Raw genomic sequence first — 21478 nt, forward strand, 5'->3', positions numbered from 1 at the left:
ACGCGGGCGCCTCTGGCGGAAGTGGGCGGGGCCGCGGGCCCTCGCGGTGGCTTGTGGGGCGCGGCGGCGGCGGCGGTGGTCTCCCATCATGGCGGCTTCCATCTCGGGCTACACGTTCAGTTCCGTCTGCTACTACAGCGCCAACAGCAGCGCCGACCACGTAGGTACCCGGGACCGCCGCCTCCCGGCGCGGTGAGGCGAGGCGAGGCTTCTCTCGGGTTGTAGGGCTCGCTTCCCTCCCCGAGCAGCGGGCCGGGCCGGGCCCCGTCGCCGCCGGTCGGGTCCCGGCCGGGGGTAGCGGCCTCGCTCGGCTTCTACCGGCGAGATGGAGGTGCTCCTCGGCGGCAGGGGTGGCCGTGGGGTGCCGCCGGGTCCCGGCTCGGCGGGGGGTGGGTGTGTGTGTGTGTGGGGGGGTGACTTGCAGACCCTCGGCCGCCCTGCCAGTCTGGGGAATGGCTGGGCTGGACGTGGGGCGCCGGGGGCTGTCCCCCACCGGCGTGGGGTTCTCGTGTGGCACTCGGGAGATGGGTTGTGGGCGAGAAAACGCGTGTGGAAAAGCTGCGTGAGTGTGCGTGTACGTTGCGGTAGCGCTGGCTTTCCAGCGCCGGTCGCAACGCGGAACCGGGGCGTTTCTAAATCCCGATGTTTTGCTGAGAAACTTCTAGTCTGAGCTTGCTCCCTTATCTCTGCACCAGGCAACGACGCACCGCCGTTTCAGTGCTTGTGCCAAAAGCGCCTGATGCCCACTTATTCTCCTTCCTCCTGTTGGGCGGGGATGGAGGATCAAAGATGACTTTAAGTTAGTTGCCTTCTGAGTGTTATGATCCCTGGTATTGTTCAAGGTGCAGCCCAACCTCCATATGTAAGTTTTGAGAAAGCCTCTGCAGATGTAAACTCCACTTCCCCATTGCTTCGAAGGAGCCGAGCAGTGCTCCTCCTCATCCACCCTCTGCCTGCGTAGCTGGGACTGGAGGCAGAGCGCTCCTTTACGTAATCTGTGTTTGCCTTGTATCAGTTGTGTGTTACCTATGGAAGCTTTTGGTGGAATATTGGTTTTGGACAACCTATTCCTGTAGTGTTGTGGAAAGGTGTTGGTAAATCAGAAAATCGGTCTCTAAACCGAAGGGCATGTTATACACCTACTGCAGCTCAGATATGTATTTCAAACTAAATCTTTGGTTTAATTCTTCCACTTAATGCCAGAAAGTTATGGTAAATGACTGTGTAGTGGGTTTTTTCTATTTTTAGTCTTTTTTTTTTTTTCTCTTTAAAATTATAGGAAGGATTTCTGCTAGGAGAGGTGAGACAAGAAGAGACCTTTAGCATTAGTGATTCACAGATCAGCAACACTGAATTTCTACAAGTGATTGGTAAGTAATAGAACTTTGAGTAATTGTGAAAGAAGCACTGTTCAGTTCTTCAGTTTTCAGTACAACAATTCAGTAAGAATTACTTCACTTGTGAGACCAGCACAAGGCATTCTAGTCTTTCAGAATCTCATTTACTACAGTATTTGTGTGTTCGTGGTTGAGATGTTGGGAAAGGAAACAGTCCTTTGCTAGATATGGGGGGTTTTATGCATCTCCCTTTGTGGAGAAAAGATCGTTTGTTGAAGACATTTATCTGCATTTCATGATGGAGAAATTATTTATTTGCCTTTGGGTCCTGCAGGGCATTTCCTGCTTGATATGGTTGCCTACATACAAGCACGCGCTCAAAATAAAATAAAATAAATGCATTGCTTGATTTACTAATACTGAAAGGGGGCAAATTTCCAGTAGAGGGTTTGGGTGGATGGCTGGTAGTTGATGACATCATAAACTGTCACAGCAAGATTTGCCAAGGAATGTTTGTCAAACAGTTTACTTTATTGATAAGCACAAGGACTGTACAGCTGATGTGGTGGTGTTGTGAAAAGTGAAAGCAGGTCTAAGATCAAGTGTTGTTGGCTGAAGTAGATATTTTTATACATGAGTGAGAGGCTGTTGCATTTTTTTAGCTCTATGGTTTATAAAAAATAGGAAACCCCTGAAAGAAAACACCTTTTTTGTTTACATATATATATAACCTGATGTTAAAATGCATCTAAACCTTCTTTAAAAACCCGAATGTGTACGTACCTGGCTTTGTGGATCTGATTCCAGATAATATAGCAGGGTCTGCATAAAGCTTAACTAATACACAAACATATTGCGATTGACTCTCAAATGTTACTCCGATACAGAACTAATGATCTGTGAAAGTGTGGATTGTATTATGTTACATCTTAAGATACTTGCCACCTTAAAGTAGTGATGGTTGTGTATACAAGAATCCAGAAGGTTAGGTAGTTTCCTGTTGCAGTTATTCCTAAGGAAACACGGGTGATAAATTGACTGTGTGAAGTGTCAATTAATTACAATTAATTAATCAAGCTAAATTACAAAAAATAAAGGCATAGGATATTTTGTGTGTGTCAAAGTACTGTATAAAGGAAGGCAGCTGATAGCTATGTCTGTTCAGACAAAACTAGACATTACTATTCAGTGGTGACTGATCTTAGTTATTGTTGACAGTGTAATACAGTAATGTCACCAACTGCAGCCTCAGCGTGGTTGCATAAGCCAAGTGTTTGTGGTGTTAAAAATTACTCCCTTTTTAGATAACTCTTCTGTCACATTCTTGGTTACAGTTATTTTCTGAAAAGGGAAATTACCCACCCCTAGAGATCTTCTGGATTTTTTTTTTTTTACTTCAATATTTATTCATCGACATTAACTCTTGAACTCCTAGTTCAACGCATGAACTGAGATTGACAGTTTTGTGGCACTGTTGTCACAGATGAGTTTTAATTTAACATTCTTGCATGCCTGCTGTCTCAAAGCTTAGTGGTGGTGTTTGAGTATATATGTGTATATAGTATATGTACTATATATATATATATAAAATAAGTCGATGTGTAAAACTTAAATTTAGAATGATGGCTGCTTCGTGTCTTCTGAGCAGTAGGCTTGTCGCTTCCTGTTTTTCAAAAGACAACACGTCTGCGTAGCAACGTAATAACCTGAGAATCAAGTATGTATTCTCAGTCGTAGTCAATATATTTGCTGGAAGGAGTGGGTCTAAGCTGGAATAATTACGCTTGCTGGCTTTGTTTAGCAGATCGTTTCCACAGATTTCTGTATGCCAGTGTGAAAATACGGGGTCGATACACTTTTAAACAATTCCAAATAAAGAAAGTCAGTAACTAGCAGGAACATCGTGAGTTCTTGCCAGTGAAAATGTATGGTTTCTCAGTCAGTACGCCTGCCATGGATGTTCAGGGCCTTGTTTTGATAGTGGCTAAATATGCTGAGATGCTAATGTGTGTAGTCTGTTGTTCTTGGGAACTGTGATTTGATTCTGACTCTGCTGAGATTGCAGTCATGAGCAGCCTGTGACTTTCAGAACAGCAGGTGGTGAGTCACTCTCCAGGAAGGAAGAGTCTAAACAAAGTTGTTGCTAAACACTCCGGTGGGGTTCTAATATAGGAGTTTGAGATATTATTGCTACATAAGTGCTATTCAGTCTGAGCACATACAGTTTCAGACAAAAGTTATGTGATCAAGGTATAATAATATGAATAAATGACAAGCTGTATTTGGTAAAAAGTCGGAGTAAAGGAGAGTACTTTAAAGAAGTACTAACTACAAAAAAGTAAGTCGTGCTTGGTGTTAGAGAGACAATGTAGATTGTAATTTTGCTCTTGTCTCGCTCTTCTCTGAGATTACTGACACGTTATAACCTTTGCTGCTGAAATAAACATCTTAGCATTTATTACAACCTCTTCAATGGAAAAAAATACTGCTGTGACTTTTTAATAATTCATATAACAGAATTATAAATTTCAGTTAACCATTTTGGAGTGCCATTTAACCCCTTTTCTCATTAGAGATTCTATTTGCCTTGCCTTTTAAAATATTCTAATGTGTAACATTTCGGTGATTTCTTTCCCCATCCCTTTTTTTATTCATTGCTGCTGTAATAAGCAGTGTATATGAATGCAAGTAAAATGTTGTGGAAAGGTGTATCAAAAAGAAAAAAAAAATCATAAATGCCTTTGTCAGGAGGTTACAACTATAAGATAGTATCAAAAGTGTGTATTTGAGGCTTAGATATATCTGTGTGTATCTGAGCAAGTGTATGTCTTGCTTATTGTTAAAATATTTTCCTCTGTAAAATGGCAGATTAGAAAGAGAAGCTAGTTTTCTGGGTATGGTGCTGTGTCATCAAGTGTTGTTGAGATATTAAGGGCAGTGTGTGGTCTGACACAAATGTTTATTTGCTCAGTAGCTGTGATGTGGAAAGTTCATGCAAGATATGCCACTAATTTCTCTTTACCTTGAGCAGTTGGACATATGTTTCCTTTTTTTTTGTTTGTTTGTTGTTGCAGAAATCCATAACCATGAGCCTTGTTCAAAACTCTTTAGGTAAGCATTTTCTGTTGTCTTCTTATGTTGGCTGCAGATTATAAAAATAGGTAGCTCACTGAAATATATTAGCATTTCAAATGTACCTACCATTGTTTGCTCATGTGATGATATTACAGAAGTACATGTAAATGGCACCAACCATGACAATGAAAGTATGAGTTTACAGTTTTAGTAGCACTTACCTTAGGTGAGAAAGGGTGCTGAGGTAGCTAGTACAGACTTATTTCTCTCTCTCTGAATTTCCACCTCGTGTAGTTAGTGGAGGTAGGATAGCAGTCAGATCAAATAATATCACTCTGATAATTAGGATGAATGTCAAAACCAATTTAAGTTATTGTAGTCTTAGGTTAGCTCTGCTTGGGCCTGGTGGGTCACAGAACACCTTGTGTGCCCTAACCTTAGTAGCTTGCTGGGTTAACAAGTTGTTTTCTAGTTAGTTGTACTGACTTGCACTAACTAATTATTCTGAAACTTTCAGCTTACTGGTTTTTTTTCACCTTCTGATCTCCTGTACTCCAGTATTTAAATTAAATATAGGTCTAATATATTCTATTTAGCAGCTTCCATCTAGTTACATGTAGCTTTTCTCTATAGTCTTCACTTTTTATACAGTGATGTCTTCTAAATTGCTGTCTGGAAACTCTTTTTAGAAGGAATTCCCTATTAATCTCCTCTTGTCTTTATTTAGAGATTTCCAGCCAATTAAGAAGACACAGTACCTTAGACATTATGATTGACATTGGTTGCATTACAGAGAAAAGCTGCAGTCTATTATTTGCTATCAGATAATTACAGAGAGTAGGGTACTCTTAACCCAGTGATTTAAATGCTAGAGACTCTACACATCAAAATAATATCCCAGTGTCTAGTAGACTCTTTCTGGTTCCTAGTGATGCTTTGTGCAGTGCATATCAAAACCGATCACGTTTACTGTTTCTCCCCACTCAAGAAATTGGTTGTTAGTAACTGAGCTGATGGAGGAAGGGGAAGAAGTCTGTATTTCACTGCATGCTTTCTGCACAAGAAAACTGATGATTTATTTACTTCAGAGCACAGGAGAAACTCTCACAGCTATATAGCTTTTATCAGTACCAGACTGTGCTGTTGGTTTCTCTGTTCATTAGTTGTAGCAGATGCTGATTTGGGGGCATTCTACCTTATCCTTTTGACTTAAGTGTAGCCAGTCTGAGGAGGCCTATAGCTCATCCACTCTGTATTCTTGTAAGCTGGCACTGCTGATGTTGCGTATAGCAGTCTTGGTTCCAGTGCCTTTACCAACACATGGGATCTGAATAAGAAGCAAGGATTTTAAAAGGACTGATTTCTCCCTCTGTGCAGTTTTCAAATTAAGGTGTTTCATTATGTACTAGTTGCTCATCCCGTAAGAAAATTATTCTTGTAAAGCATAGGAAGAGAAATAATTGGATATCCACTACTTACAAGAATGTACAAATATTGTGAACATGAATTGAAAAGATTATGCAAATATTATGTAGTATCTCAAATAAGTAATTAGTTGTAGTCTTAATATTCACAGTAACTTGCATCTTGAAACAAATTTTATTTCCACCCTTATTTACCAGCCAAGTACTGAGCTCAGGATTTTCTGTTGTGTTTTTTTTACCACCACACACAAGAGTTGAGATCATAGACCTCTAAAACAGAGTGTTCTCCTGCACTGCTTTAAGCGTTAGTGATATCAGCTCTTGAAAGAGACTAAGGACTTGGCAGGTAAGTCAAGGAGGAATCTATTTTCAAATGGTTTTCCTTTTATCATGAAGTGTGATCTACTTGAATTTATAAACCTGTCTGTGTAGATAGATTTATAAATTCTTAAATCTGTCGTGTCCTCAAAATAACAACATGTCAGGGTTTGGGCCTCAGTTCTGTAAGCAGAGCCATATGGGAAGACCATGGTACTTCGGATTCTTGCTGACCTCAATATAACTGTGTTGGTTGCAAGGGTCCAGTCATGTGAGTCTAATTGCAGGACTGGAGCTCAAGAAACTGATTTGTGGTTGCATGTAAAACAGCCCTGCTCTCCTTTCTTCTTTGGCAGGTGGGCCTCTTACTATCAAAGCAGAGTTTTACAGAATGCTGGTCAAAATAAAATTACACAGTCCGTTCATGTACATACCTCTTGTTGTAGGGGCTTCCAGTGAAATACTAGGCATCAAACTAATGTGTGCAATGAAAGCATTTTAAAACTAATAATTATCGGCATCTTGTATTTCATTACTAGTGGTTTAAAAGTGGTTAGAGTTTTTGCACCAGCTAGTCTTCTGCATCTAATTTAAATGCTCTGCACCTTCCTCTGTAAGCAACTGCCTCTGGCTATTAGCTGTGCAGTCAAACCTCGGCTTCTAACTGTGCTCTATACAGCACCCGAGTTGGATATCCTAAGCAGGTGGTGTGAATACTGACCTATGCTGATAAAGGTAAAACTGTAGAAGTTGCTTTGTAATGTCTGGAATGCCATCTATTCAAAGAACAGTCAAAGTATAAATTATTTACTTTATGTATAATGTGTGTGTGTAAACTGTGTACCTACCTTTCTCTCTTCCTTTTTGGTTCAAGCTTTTATGACTATGCAGGCAAGGTTAATGAGGAGAGTTTGGACAGGATTCTTAAAGACCGAAGAAAAGTAAGTTTTCTATCTTTTCCTCCTGTTCTAGTCATTAGAGCCTATAATTAGAAAGAGCGGTTTTGGAAAACAAACAAACAAAGGTAGTTAACTAGAAGCAATATTTTCGTTCACAAATCTGATGGTTTGTTTTGACCCAAGGCTTGTCCTGTACAGAAGTTGGTGGATTTGTGGTACTTGGGTTAAATTGGGGGCAATGTCTAAATTTCCTAGAAAATGGAAAGGATGCAAAGGATTTAAGTTTAGGTCTCCAAAAGTGAAGGGCTAGTATTAACTCACTCAAATTTCCGAGCTAAACATGTAACATAAAGATTGTGTACTCTGCTGCTGAAACCAACAAAAATGTAGCTGATCTGAAAATCTGTTTTAAAGAGTTAATTTAAAAGGGTTGTAATGATATAGGCTTGTAATTGCAATTTTTGCACTGTCAGTTTTAAACTGGAAAAACTGTTCTATCAGTTATGTCAGATGTTGTCACAGCTTTACGTCACGCATATGTTAGTAGCACAACTAGTATTAAGAAGAATAAATTTTAGTAGTTATTTGGAGAAGTCAAACCTTTTTTCAATGTTTTGTCTCATTCCATACTTGTGCACTGTCTTTCTAATTATTGAGTCATTGATTCAGAAATTCTCATAAACTGGTCCATCAAAGAGCTGAGTTGAAGGTGTGGTTCCTTATGTAGTGAAGTGAATCCACCAGTCATCTTGCTCTGGCAAGACGATGGTGGCTGACTTGCATGGTTCAATTCGTGGCAACTGTGGACCTTGTTAGACCTAGCAGAAAAGCATCACTAATATGTGACTTTGACTCACGAGGTCTGGTTAGCACCAGAGCTAGTACAAGGTAGAGGTGGTTAAAACGAGACCTTTTTCCTTGTTTGACTTATTTTTACAAAGCACCAGGAAACCAGTGTCATTCCAGCTGCTTGTAGTACTGCTGGTTGTGTTTCACTAGTAGCGGAGCTAACTGTCAAGGCGTGACCTGTTGGGCTTTTGGGATTTCTGTCCTCTACAGGTGACTCAAGTGTAACTTTCACTAGTCTGAGTAAGAATGCCTACTGTGTGACTTGATCATCATTATGCAAAGTGTGTGATGACAGTTGCCTAATTAGCAATTGAATTTGCAGTCTTTTCTGTTTACCTACCTGGACTGTGGGCTTTTGCTTACAGACAAGGCTTACACTGAGGAGGGATCTTTAGGGAAGCAAGTCCTAAATCTGTGCGACTTCTGCAACACCGATGATTATAGTGCTTTTTTCTTGTCTGTTTCTTCCAGCAAATGCTCTCAGAATAAACTCCTCTGTCTGTACTAATGTATTTATGCCAAGTATGTAGGGGCTTTGTGTGCATATTTGTACATACAGACACGTACATCTTTATGCTGATTATGGAGTGAGTTTCCAGTCTCAGATCCTTAATTCTGTAACCCCATAACTCTACTCTAGAACACTGCAAAGCAGGTGGAGTTCCCCTTCAGGAGACAAGGCAAAAAACATAATCAAAAAAATGTTTGTGTCCCACTAGTTTTCAGTTGAATTTTACTTTGTTAGGACCAACCTTGCAAGGAGACTCTGGCAAGATGCATTATCTGTGGTGAGAAAGCAGGCAAAACTGGAGACGTGAAAACTTGCAAGCATCATGTGACTAAAGCACCACAGATTTAATGACATTAATTGTCATAATGTCAAAAAAGAAAGAAATACTGCTGTCTGGGAAGGAAGACAGTCTTGTATTCTCTTTTGTTAGCAAACTAAGCACATTATTACCTTCAGACTAAGTAATTGTACAGATGTACTATAAAAAGTTAAAAACAGTACTTCTAATTTTTTTATTTAACACAGGAGTCATATTGTTTAATATGTAGAATCTGCTCAATTCCACTGTATATATACATCCAGTCTTAATGCATCACCACATGATAGTGCCTATTCCTGGGACGCTTCCTAAACCACATTGTTAATGATGTGTCCTTTTTCATTAATCTCTTGAATGTTAGTCTACATAAAGTAAAGGAGTTTAATGCATGTTATATTCAAAATAATAATTTAATTAGAATGGGTCTTATCATACGAATCTTTTCACAATGCAATACATGAGACACTTTTATTGTTGTACGCGACAGATTAGTCCCATATGTCTCATGAACAGACACGAATTTGCAAATATGTTTGAAGGACTGGAAGTGTCTCACAAATTAATACAAGTGAATAGGCAGTTGAAATATTTAGGCTAAAGAAAACCCACATCTGCTATGTTTGACAACAGCTCAAGTCTAATAATTTGAAGATGCTCCAAGGTTTGTTGCTAAAATTAAACAATTGAAGTATATTGGAAATGGGATCTTGAATGCCGCTGAGGACACACAGGTGTTTGTAGCACAATAAGGTTGAGCAATAGGCATTGTAACAGGATGTCACTTGTTACAGGTTATTCAATAGGTGCAAGCCTCTAGTAATTCAGTCTGATTTTGTTGTAATAAAGCCATTAGCTAATTCATGTGATACCACAGTTTTAGCAACTTTATTTATCAGAAGGTAAATCTGTATCTCTCAGTTGATACTTCGTTTCTTTCTGATGTATTTTGGTTACAGAACGTTATTGGATGGTACAGATTTAGGAGAAACACTCAGCAGCAAATGTCATATAGAGAGCACATCATTCATAAACAGCTGACACACATTCTTGGAGTGCCTGATCTTGTCTTCCTTCTCTTCAGCTTCATTTCCACTGCAAATAACTCAACACATGCTTTAGAATATGTGCTTTTTAGACCAAACCGAAGGTAAGCAATCTCTGTATATGAAACAGTCCTCATTTTTTGTTCTTCTTCTTACTGCTATTCTTTATACTCTAAACTCTTTTGAAGTTTGTACAATTACATGTAAAGAAGGCTTTGTGTTTGTCAAATGATGTCTTGGTGTACAATTGTTAGTGAAGACAGCTTTTTTTTTTTCTGTGCATGTAATTTATAAATTAAAGTTTTGGGGTGAGCAAAAGTTCTTTTCAGTCTTATAATCTTCAGACAACAAAAGAAAAAAAATTTTAAGAGAAATCAGATGTCAGTACCATGTTTCTTATAATAGACCTGAATGTAGCTTCACACTTCTTGTATCTGTGCTAGTTTGAATGCACAATTAAAGGGTTCTAAGAGGTATAGAGGTAGGCCCCTCTCAAGGGAGTTTTTGATCATGCGTTTATTTTGAACACAACTTCTAATATTTAGCAGCTTTTATAATAAACCTAATGCAGAAGCTTTAAAATTAGATAAGTTGTGATCATCAGAGATCGGATAATATCAAGGCTATTGTAAATATCTTTTGAATAAGAATTAAGAAGTCTTTCTAAACTTTCTTTACAGGTATAATCAAAGGGTGTCACTTACTATTCCTAATCTAGGCAACACTAGTCAACAGGAATACAAAGTTTCTTCAGTGCCAAATACTTCTCAGAATTATGCCAAAGTTATTAAGGAACACGGGTAAGGATTTTTCCTTTGCAAATGAAGTACAGTCATCAAGCTTTGTGTTCTGTACCTTCCAAAGAATACTACAAATACGCGTTTCAAGCAGGAAAAAACTAGTTCTGGAGGAGAGTGATCAGTTCCTAGTGCGCTTTTTTTCGTGCTTAGATCTGAATCTTTTAGAAGCACAAAGAGGGACTCGGTGCACTAATCAGAAAAGCGGAGTTGGTATGGCCAGTTGGTGCTGTAGGCCTTCTGGCTGGAAGTTTCTTACTTGATTTCCACCCACCGCCCCCCAAGGAATTCTGTGTGCAAGCTTGATTTAAAACTTGAACTCTGACTTGGAAGTGTTGAAGTCTTGTTGTTGTTCTTAAGTAATTTTAATTAAATGCTGTAAAGTAGCTCTTCTGACTGTTAACAGTGAAATTATACAAGCTTAAAGATTTCTGCACAAGTTTAACCTCATTTAAATGGGACTTTATTGTTCCAGAAGGAATTTTGGTATTGAATATGCTGCTGTCCAAATTTTGGTTCTTGAGAGTATGGTATTTTTTTAGCAATATAAAATGAAATACATTTTAGAAATACAGTGATAGACTGCTTAACAGCAATTCAAAGGCAGCATAAGCTAGAAACTTATGTTGTCTTTTCTTACTAATGATTTCTGCTTTTTTTTTTTTAGTACTGATTTTTTTGACAAAGATGGAGTGATGAAGGACATCAGGGCTATATATCAGGTTTATAATGCACTTCAGGAAAAAGTACAGGTAACTTCCTTTACTTAATACTGGTCAGTACGTATGTGGCATCTTTTGTTTGTCCTTTGGTTAAACCAGAAGTGGAGGAGATGGAGATCTTTAGAGCTTGTAAACAATTTATCATGAACTGTGGGAAAATAAGTCTGACTTTAATAATGAAATGTGTCAGTTTCTGTTTAATGTGTGCATTTGCACTGGATGCTGTAAAAGTGGTTGGTATGAATATCATCAATTCTTTCTCTTTTGCAAGTAAGAATGATTTAATGCTTAGTGATTTCTGGGAGACATTAGCTATTTTTAAGTGTATGCGTTGAAGAAAAGCCTTGCTGAAGGCTGTAGGGATTTGCACAGGTTTAAAGGCTTGCCTGTGTGAGTTTAAAAATTACTCCTGGCTCTTGGTATGTAGCGTGCAGCAAAGAGCTCCATCTGTTAGTTAAAACTTGTGAATGTTTTGTGTAGAGCATGAGTGAATCCTGCTCCAAATGTGGCAAAGCATCTGAAAGTGCCTTGAGTGTCAAATCTACTAAATGTAAGCTTGTCAATTCACAGCTTGTCCTATGTGAAGAGCAGCATAGCTGTGCTGCCTCAGGAGCACACACATCTGCTAATTGTGCTGTAGTCACAGCTTATTTCCAGGCTTTCCCCTTACGTCTGCCCTGGAGGGATTTGTGTCTCTGCTCTAGCTTAGCTTTGCTAGTTGGCAGGTGTAGCAGAGAACAAGGCAGTAATCGCTCCAACCATTCCCTGACCCTGCTTGCACAGGAGAACTACTATTTCTCGGTGGAAGTTGCTGCTTTCTAACCTGCCTTGTAAGGTGGGTAACTCTCAACGAGAAGGCAGACAGCTTTCATGCCGACTTGAGACATGAAAATCTATTTTCAGAGGTCTATCCCATTAGCTAATGGTGTTATTCTGTAACGCTGTTTTTGCCAAGAGCGCATATATCCTTTCGTGCTCTTGCTGTTGTTTGAATTAGTGTCTGGAAAAATGGAAAATGTAACGTCATCAGGGAGTTGTCTTCCTACCTGTAAAAACTGTGACTGTGTTATATTTCACCGTGTAAATCATGCTGCTGTACATTGTTTACAGAGCTTAAAAGTAACTTGGGTGTTAGCTGACTTGAGGAACTTTTATCTTTAAAGTGGCTGTTTCACAGAGAATGTTACAGGACTGGAAATAAGTTTTCTCGTAAAGCAGCTGACACGCATGTATTTGCATTATGCACCATTTAGTTGGGAGGGGAGGGTTTAAACTTTATAAATTTCTAAAAATTAGACATAGAATCGTAGAATGGTTTGGGCTGAAAGCACAGTTAACGTTTTTCAACTCTGTAGGTAAGATTGCTAATAGTAACCTTTTGGAGAAGAAACAGTAAATGGCTAGTGACTTACTGTTTAAGACTCATCAGTGCTTTTGGAATTGTGTATTCTTCAGAACTGATCATGTTTAATGATAATGACCAATACTTAATTTCTGAAGAAGTAAACAATATCCAGTATAACATGGTTAGATTAAAAAAGAAATCAATATTATCCAGAACTGCTGTTAAACTTGGATCCTTCTGTGGAAATTTCACATTCATTTCCTAACCAGGATAGAAGAATCTTCTTGAAAAATCCATGGGTCTTGTTTATTTAATAGAGGTATCAGTTAGGACATCAGCTTGGAACAGTTGTCTCAAGTCAACTGTTTCATACCCCAGTTCAAATTTGGTATAGTACAAAAAGTATGCCCCTTTATGCTACATTTTAAAATCGTGTTGCTATAGTATCATTATTGTGCTAACAACAGTGTATATAAAAAAAAAAAAGTCAGATCTCTTCCACTAACTAGGAAGAACTAACTTTGGATCTTATTAGAAATGGTTCTGTAATGACGGATTATCTGGAAATGCTTTTCCTATCATGCAGCAGTTGGCAAGTGGCAACAGCCAGTAAAGAAAAGGATCTTCAGGTTGAATATTATGCTCTGATATAGTTAACTCCTGCTCTTAGTTTTGTGCTTTTAACGGCTTCTTGTCTGGTAGTAGCTTTGTTAATGTTGTTATGAAAGTCTTTCATGTGTTTTTGCAAAATCTTAGCATATCTTATGTTTTTCTCCTAGGCAGTATGTATAGATGTAGAAAAAAGTGAACGTGTTGTTGAATCTTTTCAAGCTGATGTAAACAAGTTAAAAAGGCAAATCGCACAAAAGAAAAATGAAAAAGAACAAGAAATAAGTAAGTTGCCTTTTAATTCTTTTGTTTCAGAAACAGATGCTGTAAGAACAAAATGTTTTCTGGTATTATTTTGAGTCGTATTGCTGATAGCTCATAGCAAAAGAAAAAAAAAAAATCATATTGGGAAGGGTATATGAAGGATTTCCATTGAATAATACCTGAACTGTGAAAGTATGTGTACTGCAGATATTTCTGTAGGAGTCATCCAATGTTAGCAAACTTTAAACATAGGAGAGAGGCAAAGCTGTGGAGAAAGAACGACAAAGTCAGTTCTGGAAATAACACAGGAAAAGATTTGTTGTAGGAAAGGAAAAGTGGAGCAAAGCCAGGAATGGAAAAAGAAAATCTAAACACTGGAGAGATTCCTTCTGAAGTATTACGTAGAAACAGGGTACTGTGTTTACAGGCCAGTAGCTATCAATGGTTTTTGAAATCATTGTTCCCTTTCCCACTCCCCAGCCCTATCCCCAGTTATATTACTGAACACCAGACAAATTGGGTGAAGGAAAATGAGTGCTGAAGTGATGAATGTCGTTGTAGATCATCTGAAGTGTTGTCTAGATGATTTTTGTCCTTGTAGCTTTTAGTGGATGTATCAGGTTTTTCAACACTGATTTAGGGGAGACCATCAGCATTTTTATCCTCCTCTCCCACTTCATAGTTACTGAATCCTAATTTAGTCAGCATTTTTTGCATTATTTGCTGACTTAGTGGTGAACATGATTAGCATTGAACCGCCACTTCTCAATGTTGAAGTAAATCTTCCCAAAGTCCATTTTGAAGTCATTCCTATCTTCAGGAGTACCTGCTAGAAAGTGGAAGAAACTATTTAAATGCAGAATATTATTGGGATTTGCCTACCTATTTCAAGTACCATATCATCACTGATAGGAATTTCAATCTGTATTAGTTTCAAATCCATGAAACGACTGAAATATTGTCCTTCTTGCAGTGCGTTGGGGGGATTCATTTTGGGGGAAGCTGAATCAGGTAATTCTTTGATTTATTCAAGGCAATGCAAGCATGAGAGTCTTCTCTTTCTAGTGAAGCTCTGAACGCAGAAATTATACTTCTGCTGTGTTTTGAAAACCTGTATTAGTATCGAGTTGATTGGGTTTAAGCATCCATGGTGCAAATAAGTCCCATTAAAAATCCATGTTTTTATTAGGGTTGGTTCTGCATTCTGTATTGATAGTATAAGTTTTCGTAGTATGTATTTAGGACTGGTGGGGAAAGCCATTAATAGGTGTATGTTGATTTTTTTTGCTGCTCCTTAATTTTCTGAATTGGTGAGATCTATTGTGTGAGCATACTTGGCTGGTTGCCACACTGTCTCTCCTTCCTAAAAATTGAATGTGGCTTCAGGAGACTTTTGCTTAGCAGTAGGTAGGTTTCGTGAAAAGCCTGGACCTTTCCAAGAAGACATTGCTGATCTAATTTGTGAGCGTAAGGGAAGACTGAAGGTAGAGAGTAGGAGCACAGAATAGGCAAATGGAAAGCAATATTTAAAAAAAAAAAAAATTAATAAGCAAATCACGTATTTCAGGAAACATTGCCTTTTTTCCCATGTTTTGAAATGGTAAGCAAATAACTAAATTTTGTAATTTTAGCTACAAGATGTTTTTTATTATTTGTGTATCTTGTTATCTAAAGCTGTGTCTGAGACTCAAAGGTGGCTTAGATGGGTTAACACCCTAAACTGTGCAATAGGCCCCTCTGCTGCTATGACTGGATATTTTTATTTTCTCCAGGCAGCAAGGTACTGTTACCACGTGAGCATTTTAGAGCAAAGTTTGATCTGTCAGCCCAGGTTCTTCCTTCTCTGAACCTCAAAGATAAGGTAAAGAGCCAGCATTGGCCACAGACCATTTGAAAGATGGAAGTGGCATGAGTCACTGCTGTTTCCTGCTTGGCTGTAGATGAAACAGCCAGGGAACTGCTACTACGCAAGCTAGCAAGAAGTAGAGATGGGTATTTAGTGTGACTGGAGCTGATCCCAGCCCATATGGCAAAAGGTGGGGGAGGAGGAGGAAAACAGTCGGTGCTAGCCTCTAGATACTACCAGTGAGATGCAAATGCTGGACTGAAAATTTATGCCAGAGCAGATAATCATGTGAGAGGGCTGAAACAAGAAAACATGCAGCTTGTATCTCTGCAATATTTTTAGATGCGAGTAGCTAAATACTGAAGCTGGCCTTCTGTTCTCTCACTTTCTCAATATCAGGAGAATTTCCTTGGTTTTAGTGAGTTAAATGTTCCAGTTAATCATCCTCTGAGCTGGAGGAAAAGGGAGCATTTGATTCAAATTCCTGCGGTAGTGTGTGAAAGCTTGTTATTCCTACAAATTTTTGTTTAACAGGTTATGATTTTAACACTCTAGCATAAAAGTCAGTTGAGACTTTACTTGCCAGATCACTGAAATAATTTTGTACATGTAGTAGCATGTTCTAGGGTATAGTGAGTGCTGGGCACTTCCCAGATGCCAGGAAATCTCCTACTGCAGTTCTTGTACTGTGGACCAAAAATGGAGTGCTGTTACGTAGCCGCTTGAGGGAATATGCTCTTTTTTTATTACTGAAGAGATATCTTAACTTGATTAAAGGAACTCTTCAGCCTTGATTTTTGCTTTTTCCAGAAGCATGGCATTACAGTAAGTAGAGCTGATACCATTTTGTCTGTCACCTAGCTGCAAGGCAGCTTTACATATACTGGGTGTCAATTCTGGCAGATGTTTGGAGGCTAATAACGAGTTAGAAACCAGTTGAAAACTGAAGTCTCTCCCAGTGCTTAACAAACCTTCCTGCAAGGAAGTTTTTCCTCATGTCTAATGTATGCTACTGTAATTTAAGCTTTCTGCTTACCTTTCCAGAGCAGCCTCTTACGTACATTTGAAGACTGAAACTGTTTCCTCAGTTTTCTCTAATTATCCTAGATACTGCAGTATTTCCTCTTAGGTCATGATATCTAGAGCTCTAATGAGTCCTTTTCTTTTGTAGAGTTTCTCCAGTTTTTCCCTGTTTCTTAAAGTGTGGTGTTCAAAATTAGATATAGTATTCCAGTTGTAGTCTTAACCATTACAGTACATACTGAAATAATACTTACCTATTTCTCAACAGCTGAGCACACTTAATGCATGTTGATATTTATAGTTTACATATAAATCAACAGTAAACCTGTGTTTCTTTTCTGCAGAAGGATGTAACTTCCTCATTTTGCAGTTTGTGCAGTTCATTATTCCTGTGCATGTCTTCCTTAAATTATTTTCCAAATCACCTCATTAAGATCACTTTCAAATTCCAGTTCTGATACTCTGTTATACTTGCAGCTATTACTAGCGTAGTACCATCTGTAATTTTAATAAGCATGTGCTGATTAAATTCCATCATTTAGGTTGCTAATGTGAGTATAGTTCCAGTGCAGAGCTGCGGGAGCTTCATCTTGATGCATCTTTCCAATGTGACTGATAACCGTTGTAATTGTTCTTTAACCAGCTCTTCAGCTATTTTTTTTTTTTTTTTTAATCCTCATAGTGCTTATGTTATTGTCTATTCATTATGAAACATGGAGATGTTGTGAAATCCTTAAAGGCAAGACATATCTGTGGCTTTTGGTCTTGCTTTGATTGTTAAAACCACATGGATTGGAAAGTGACCCTGTCCTTAGTGGACAAATTTATTTATAGCAACTGTCTAACTGTACAGTTACTTAAATAAAAGTCAAAATGTGGAACTGGTGGTTTTACCCATTACATATGGCTTTTCATAGGGAACAGATTTCAGTGATTGTGTCCGACTTTTCCAGGGACAGTGAAGAACATACCTTACCAGTGTTACACTAGTGCAAGAGCCCTGATTGTGGATCGCTGTGCTAGGGATATAGAAACACAAGTTCAAAAGATGCTTCTTGCTCAGCTAGCTAGTTAGCAATCTAAATATGAGATATCATATGAGTACAGATGTTTTGGCTAGCAGAAGGTGAGCATGATACACGGTCTTGGCCCGCTAGGCTAATCACAGGCATTGGGAGGGAAAGTTTTTAAAATAATAATTTGAGGGAAGAAGACAAGGTGACTTCTTTGGTGTTCATGAGATTGTCCCCTAGCACAAGAGGCATTGTAAGAGAAAGTACAGGAGTATGATTTTTAAGATGTAATATCAACAGTAGAAGCTGATTATGGTCTGATCAAAAGTGAGTCCAGCTTTCAGTACTGAGTAAGACCTCGGTGGAGGCGAGCAGGCATGATGAGCCCTAGCATAGCTACTTTTTGATCTGAGAAGGAACAGAGGAATACAGAGAGAAGATGAGGTGGAAAGAACAACAGGTTATGGAAACTTCCTGCAGCTGTGTTTTTAGGGGACTTAAACTGGAGGAAATGAACTGTGCAGGATGACTGCACATAAAAATGTGGCACACTTGCAGTTATTTTATTTGCTTTTTGACACTTTTTGTTTTTTAAATGGGATCACTAGGATAATCAAGTTGTGCCAACACTGATGCGTTTCATGGATGCACAGCTAAATTTAGGGAAGATATTCTTTGTCAAGCTCAGAGAGTAGGATGTAGTAATAAGCAAGATTTGACACGATGGTTAGGGATAGTGTCTTATATAGTCATCAATACGAAAATCAGAATTGCCAAAGGTGAGTAGTGGAGACTGAGAGGAAGAGATCCAGTGCTGGAGTTTGAAAGCAATGCCAGGGATGAACATTTAACAACAACCAGAAAGAAAGAAGAGAGAACAGCGAAGGGCTGGGTGGGTGTGGTATGTTACAGCTAGGTTATATAAAGCATATTGCAAAGTAAGCATTAAGTACACTGATGTTCTTTGCTTTTGTAGGAATGCAGCAAGCAATTTTAAGCAGGCAAATGCCAACAGATAACTTGGAACCTATGTTTGTTCCACGAATGTCCTACACTGGATTTGCTGTGGAAGGCTGCACGCTTGAAGATTCAGATGTCTCTGATCCTCCCCCTCCGTATTCCGATTTCAGTGCAACCAGTCAAGAAAGTACTGTCGGTCACGGTCTCCTAGAAAGTAATGTTTTTATGCCTCGACCTCAAGCAGTAGGTTCTTCCAGTTATGTTTCCACAAATGCAGGATTGAAATATTCTGGTAATGGAGCATCCATGCCATCTTCCCAAAGAGCAGTTGGTGACAATGTTGACGAATCAGAAGACAGTGATTATGAAAACTTGCTTGAACCTACGGAGTCATCTGACAGTGAATACTCACAGACAAGGGATTCAAGACCTTCAGCACATCCTGATGGTGATTCTAGGAACACTCAAACTTCTCAGATTTGATAAGGGGGGGAAAAAAATCCACATGACACTGTTTTTTTCATAATTGTTACAGAGAGATTTTGGGGATTTAACCTGGAGGAAATGAACTACACAGGATTACTGTGCACACAAAATGTAGAAGACTTGCACTAGATGGTTTATTCACCTTGTGATACATTTTGCAAGTTTTATAATGGAATCATTAGGATAATCAAGTTGTACTAATACTGATGAGGTTCATGGATGTACTGGTAAATGTAGGCAAAATGAAATTTCTAGAGATCTTGTAGCTTTTGTTGCCGTATTTTCTTTAAGACAATAAATTGGGATGTAGTAACTAAGCACAGTTAGTCTACAAATAATGTTCTCAAATCAAAACTTACCTCTTGCACTATCATGCCTTGAATTTTAATTTTTGAAAGGGAATAAATGTATCAGTCGCCTTCAAAATAGCTTTCTATGATAAGCCAAATTGGCCTTTGCAAGCAAAGAAATTTTGATAATTCTGAGAAGCCTGATTGGAACAGATGTGGTCTACCTTCTTCTATCGGCATGCTCTTTTAACAGAGAAGGGGTTTGTTTCAACTTTTTTTACTAGCAGAATGTGTGTATCACTTAAAATGATGGTTGCCTTTTTTTCTGTAAAGGGGGTGGGGTGGGTGGGATGACTGGTAAATCATCCAAATGAATGTCATAAATATAATTATTCTGGTTTCGCTGGGTTTACAATGACTTTATGCCACACTAGCCTCATTTATTGTCTCATTTGTTATTTTAGCATAAATACAGAGTGCACATACAGGAGTAAATGACTGACAGAAGTAGTAAATTCCATCGTGATTGGACTTTGGAGTCTGCAAATTACAAACATCAGAGACTGCTTCTTGCGTTTTATTTGCATCTGAATATTGGATTTACGCTTCTAGATGAGTTATTTTATGTAATAAATAGGGGATAGAGTAGGAGAAGATTGTTTGGAGAGTCCCCTGGGTTTATTACCTCCTTTCCTCTGGGTGAAATGTGTAAATGGTTATTTTAATTTGAATTACAGCTTTTGTCAGAAAATTGCCGTTTGGGTAAATGAAGTGTGGTATATTTAGAGAATTCATGTTTGGATGCACTTACTTTTATTTAAATACTGCTTGTATGCTAACGTTGCCCAAAATATGTGAAATTGTGCCACTAAGAAGTTTGTATTATTGGACTTTATCCCTGATCTGTAAATGAGAAAATACACGTTTTAAGATGAGGTTATCTTAAGCATTTATCACTTTGAGGTGTGAATAACCACTTCTTTGGTTTACACCCAGAAGAACAAAGCAGTCGCTTAAAAGTTTAAATATATCGGATTTACAAAAGACTAAAATTTCGGTATGTATTGTATATGTAGGCAAAAGTCTGTTCATTAGCCTCTCCTTACCTGTACTAAATTAAGCAAAATGACTTTGGAGAAAATGAGATGTTAAAATTGCCACTCTTCTATTGAGTGTTTCCACCTTTAAACATTTAGTGGTCTGTTTTAACTATTTTACATTATTCTCATTAGCCTTAACTTGATGCATTTTGTCTTTGAGTGTTGCAATCCACTTAACAGAGAACTTGCTCTGGTTTTATCGCTGGCTGTCTACAAGCACCTGTGGTTCAGGTGGTACAGATGTGTGTATGTCGAAATCAGAATTGACAAGATGGCAACTACCGTTTTTATTTTTATTCCGCACAGAAACCTGCAAAATGTACATCTCTGACGAAGCAGTTAAATGTGACAATAAAATCTTATTTAATCCTGTAACTTATATTTTAATATTTGTCAGGTTCCATGTCAGTGAAATAACTGACCAGAATACAGAAATACAGCTCAAAATTGATGATTTGTTAAAGCTAGTCCGTTTGTAGGACTAAGAGGGGCTTTTGATGGAAGGGGGAGAGGGTAGCACTATACCCTGCGTATTACATACCTGCCACGCATTCTTGTGATTATGTTGAGGCAAAGATCCTTGAGTTCTGGAATCTTTTAATAACAAAAATTGTCTTAAGTTCTACTTGGTTTTACATATCACATGTAGTTGATTGGAGGTGGAATGAGTATGTAATCATGCCCTCCAGCCAGTGCCTATCTGCAGGTACCTTCATTTACTGTAACTCTTTACTCGTAAGATCAAAGGGTGGTTTTTATTTAGGTTTTTTTTATTCAGATAATATTCTGGTAAAAATACATGTGAATGGACTTTGCAGTTTTCATTACAGTTCTGTTAAACATAATGGTGTTGGGTTGTGATCCATCTGAAGGCAATAGGGAGCAGCTTTAATCATAAAGAAAACCAGAACTTTATACCCATGAAGTACCAGGTTTCCACATCTGACTCATGAAGAGGTTTTTTTGGTGATTCTCAGGAGCACAAAACCCAGCACCAAGACCTGTAGCGATGTCCACTCACTGACAGGTAGGCAGCATTGAAGAAAAGCCACTAAAAACTGGCATCTGTGCCTGTTAGTTCAAAATCCTGTAGTTTCTCTGGTACAATGAAATATTTTCTTCCGTTGTGGGAAAGCTAGAACTGCTGTTTCCTTTATTTCCAAATTTCCTTTTATTTCCTACATCTCCTAACTACTTAGGGACATTTCACTGGCTCTGACCTGTCCTGAGTTAAAATTTAAAGGGAAG

At 38.5% G+C, this 21478-nt stretch overlaps 1 protein-coding gene across 2 annotated transcripts; it reads left to right on the forward strand.

Moving 5' to 3' along the window:
• Nucleotides 1-22: 22 nt before the first annotated feature.
• ABRAXAS2 (abraxas 2, BRISC complex subunit) lies at nt 23-20605 on the forward strand. 2 transcript variants are annotated; one of them, XM_052799313.1, is made up of 9 exons: nt 23-160; nt 1280-1370; nt 4412-4448; nt 7029-7095; nt 9689-9879; nt 10456-10575; nt 11240-11324; nt 13419-13533; nt 18371-20605. In XM_052799313.1, the coding sequence occupies exons 1-9, from the start codon at nt 89-91 to the stop codon at nt 18835-18837; spliced, it is 1245 nt and encodes a 414-aa protein (XP_052655273.1). In that variant the 5' UTR covers nt 23-88; the 3' UTR covers nt 18838-20605. The 2 variants fall into 2 exon arrangements, with proteins under 2 accessions (XP_052655273.1, XP_052655275.1); XM_052799315.1 differs by lacking the exons at nt 1280-1370; nt 4412-4448; nt 7029-7095 and having other exon boundaries at nt 47-160.
• Nucleotides 20606-21478: the final 873 nt, after the last annotated feature.

This window comes from Harpia harpyja, chromosome 10 (genome assembly GCF_026419915.1).
Source record: "Harpia harpyja isolate bHarHar1 chromosome 10, bHarHar1 primary haplotype, whole genome shotgun sequence".
Taxonomy (NCBI): Eukaryota; Metazoa; Chordata; class Aves; order Accipitriformes; family Accipitridae; genus Harpia; species Harpia harpyja.

Coding starts and splice junctions, on each gene's coding strand:
- ABRAXAS2 (XM_052799313.1), top strand. CDS start 89: ATGGCGGCTTCCATCTCGGGCTACACGTTCAGTTCCGTCTGCTACTAC. Junction 1,371..4,411: donor TGAATTTCTACAAGTGATTG/GTAAGTAATAGA, acceptor TTGTTGTTGCAG/AAATCCATAACCATGAGCCT. Junction 7,096..9,688: donor TTCTTAAAGACCGAAGAAAA/GTAAGTTTTCTA, acceptor TTTTGGTTACAG/AACGTTATTGGATGGTACAG.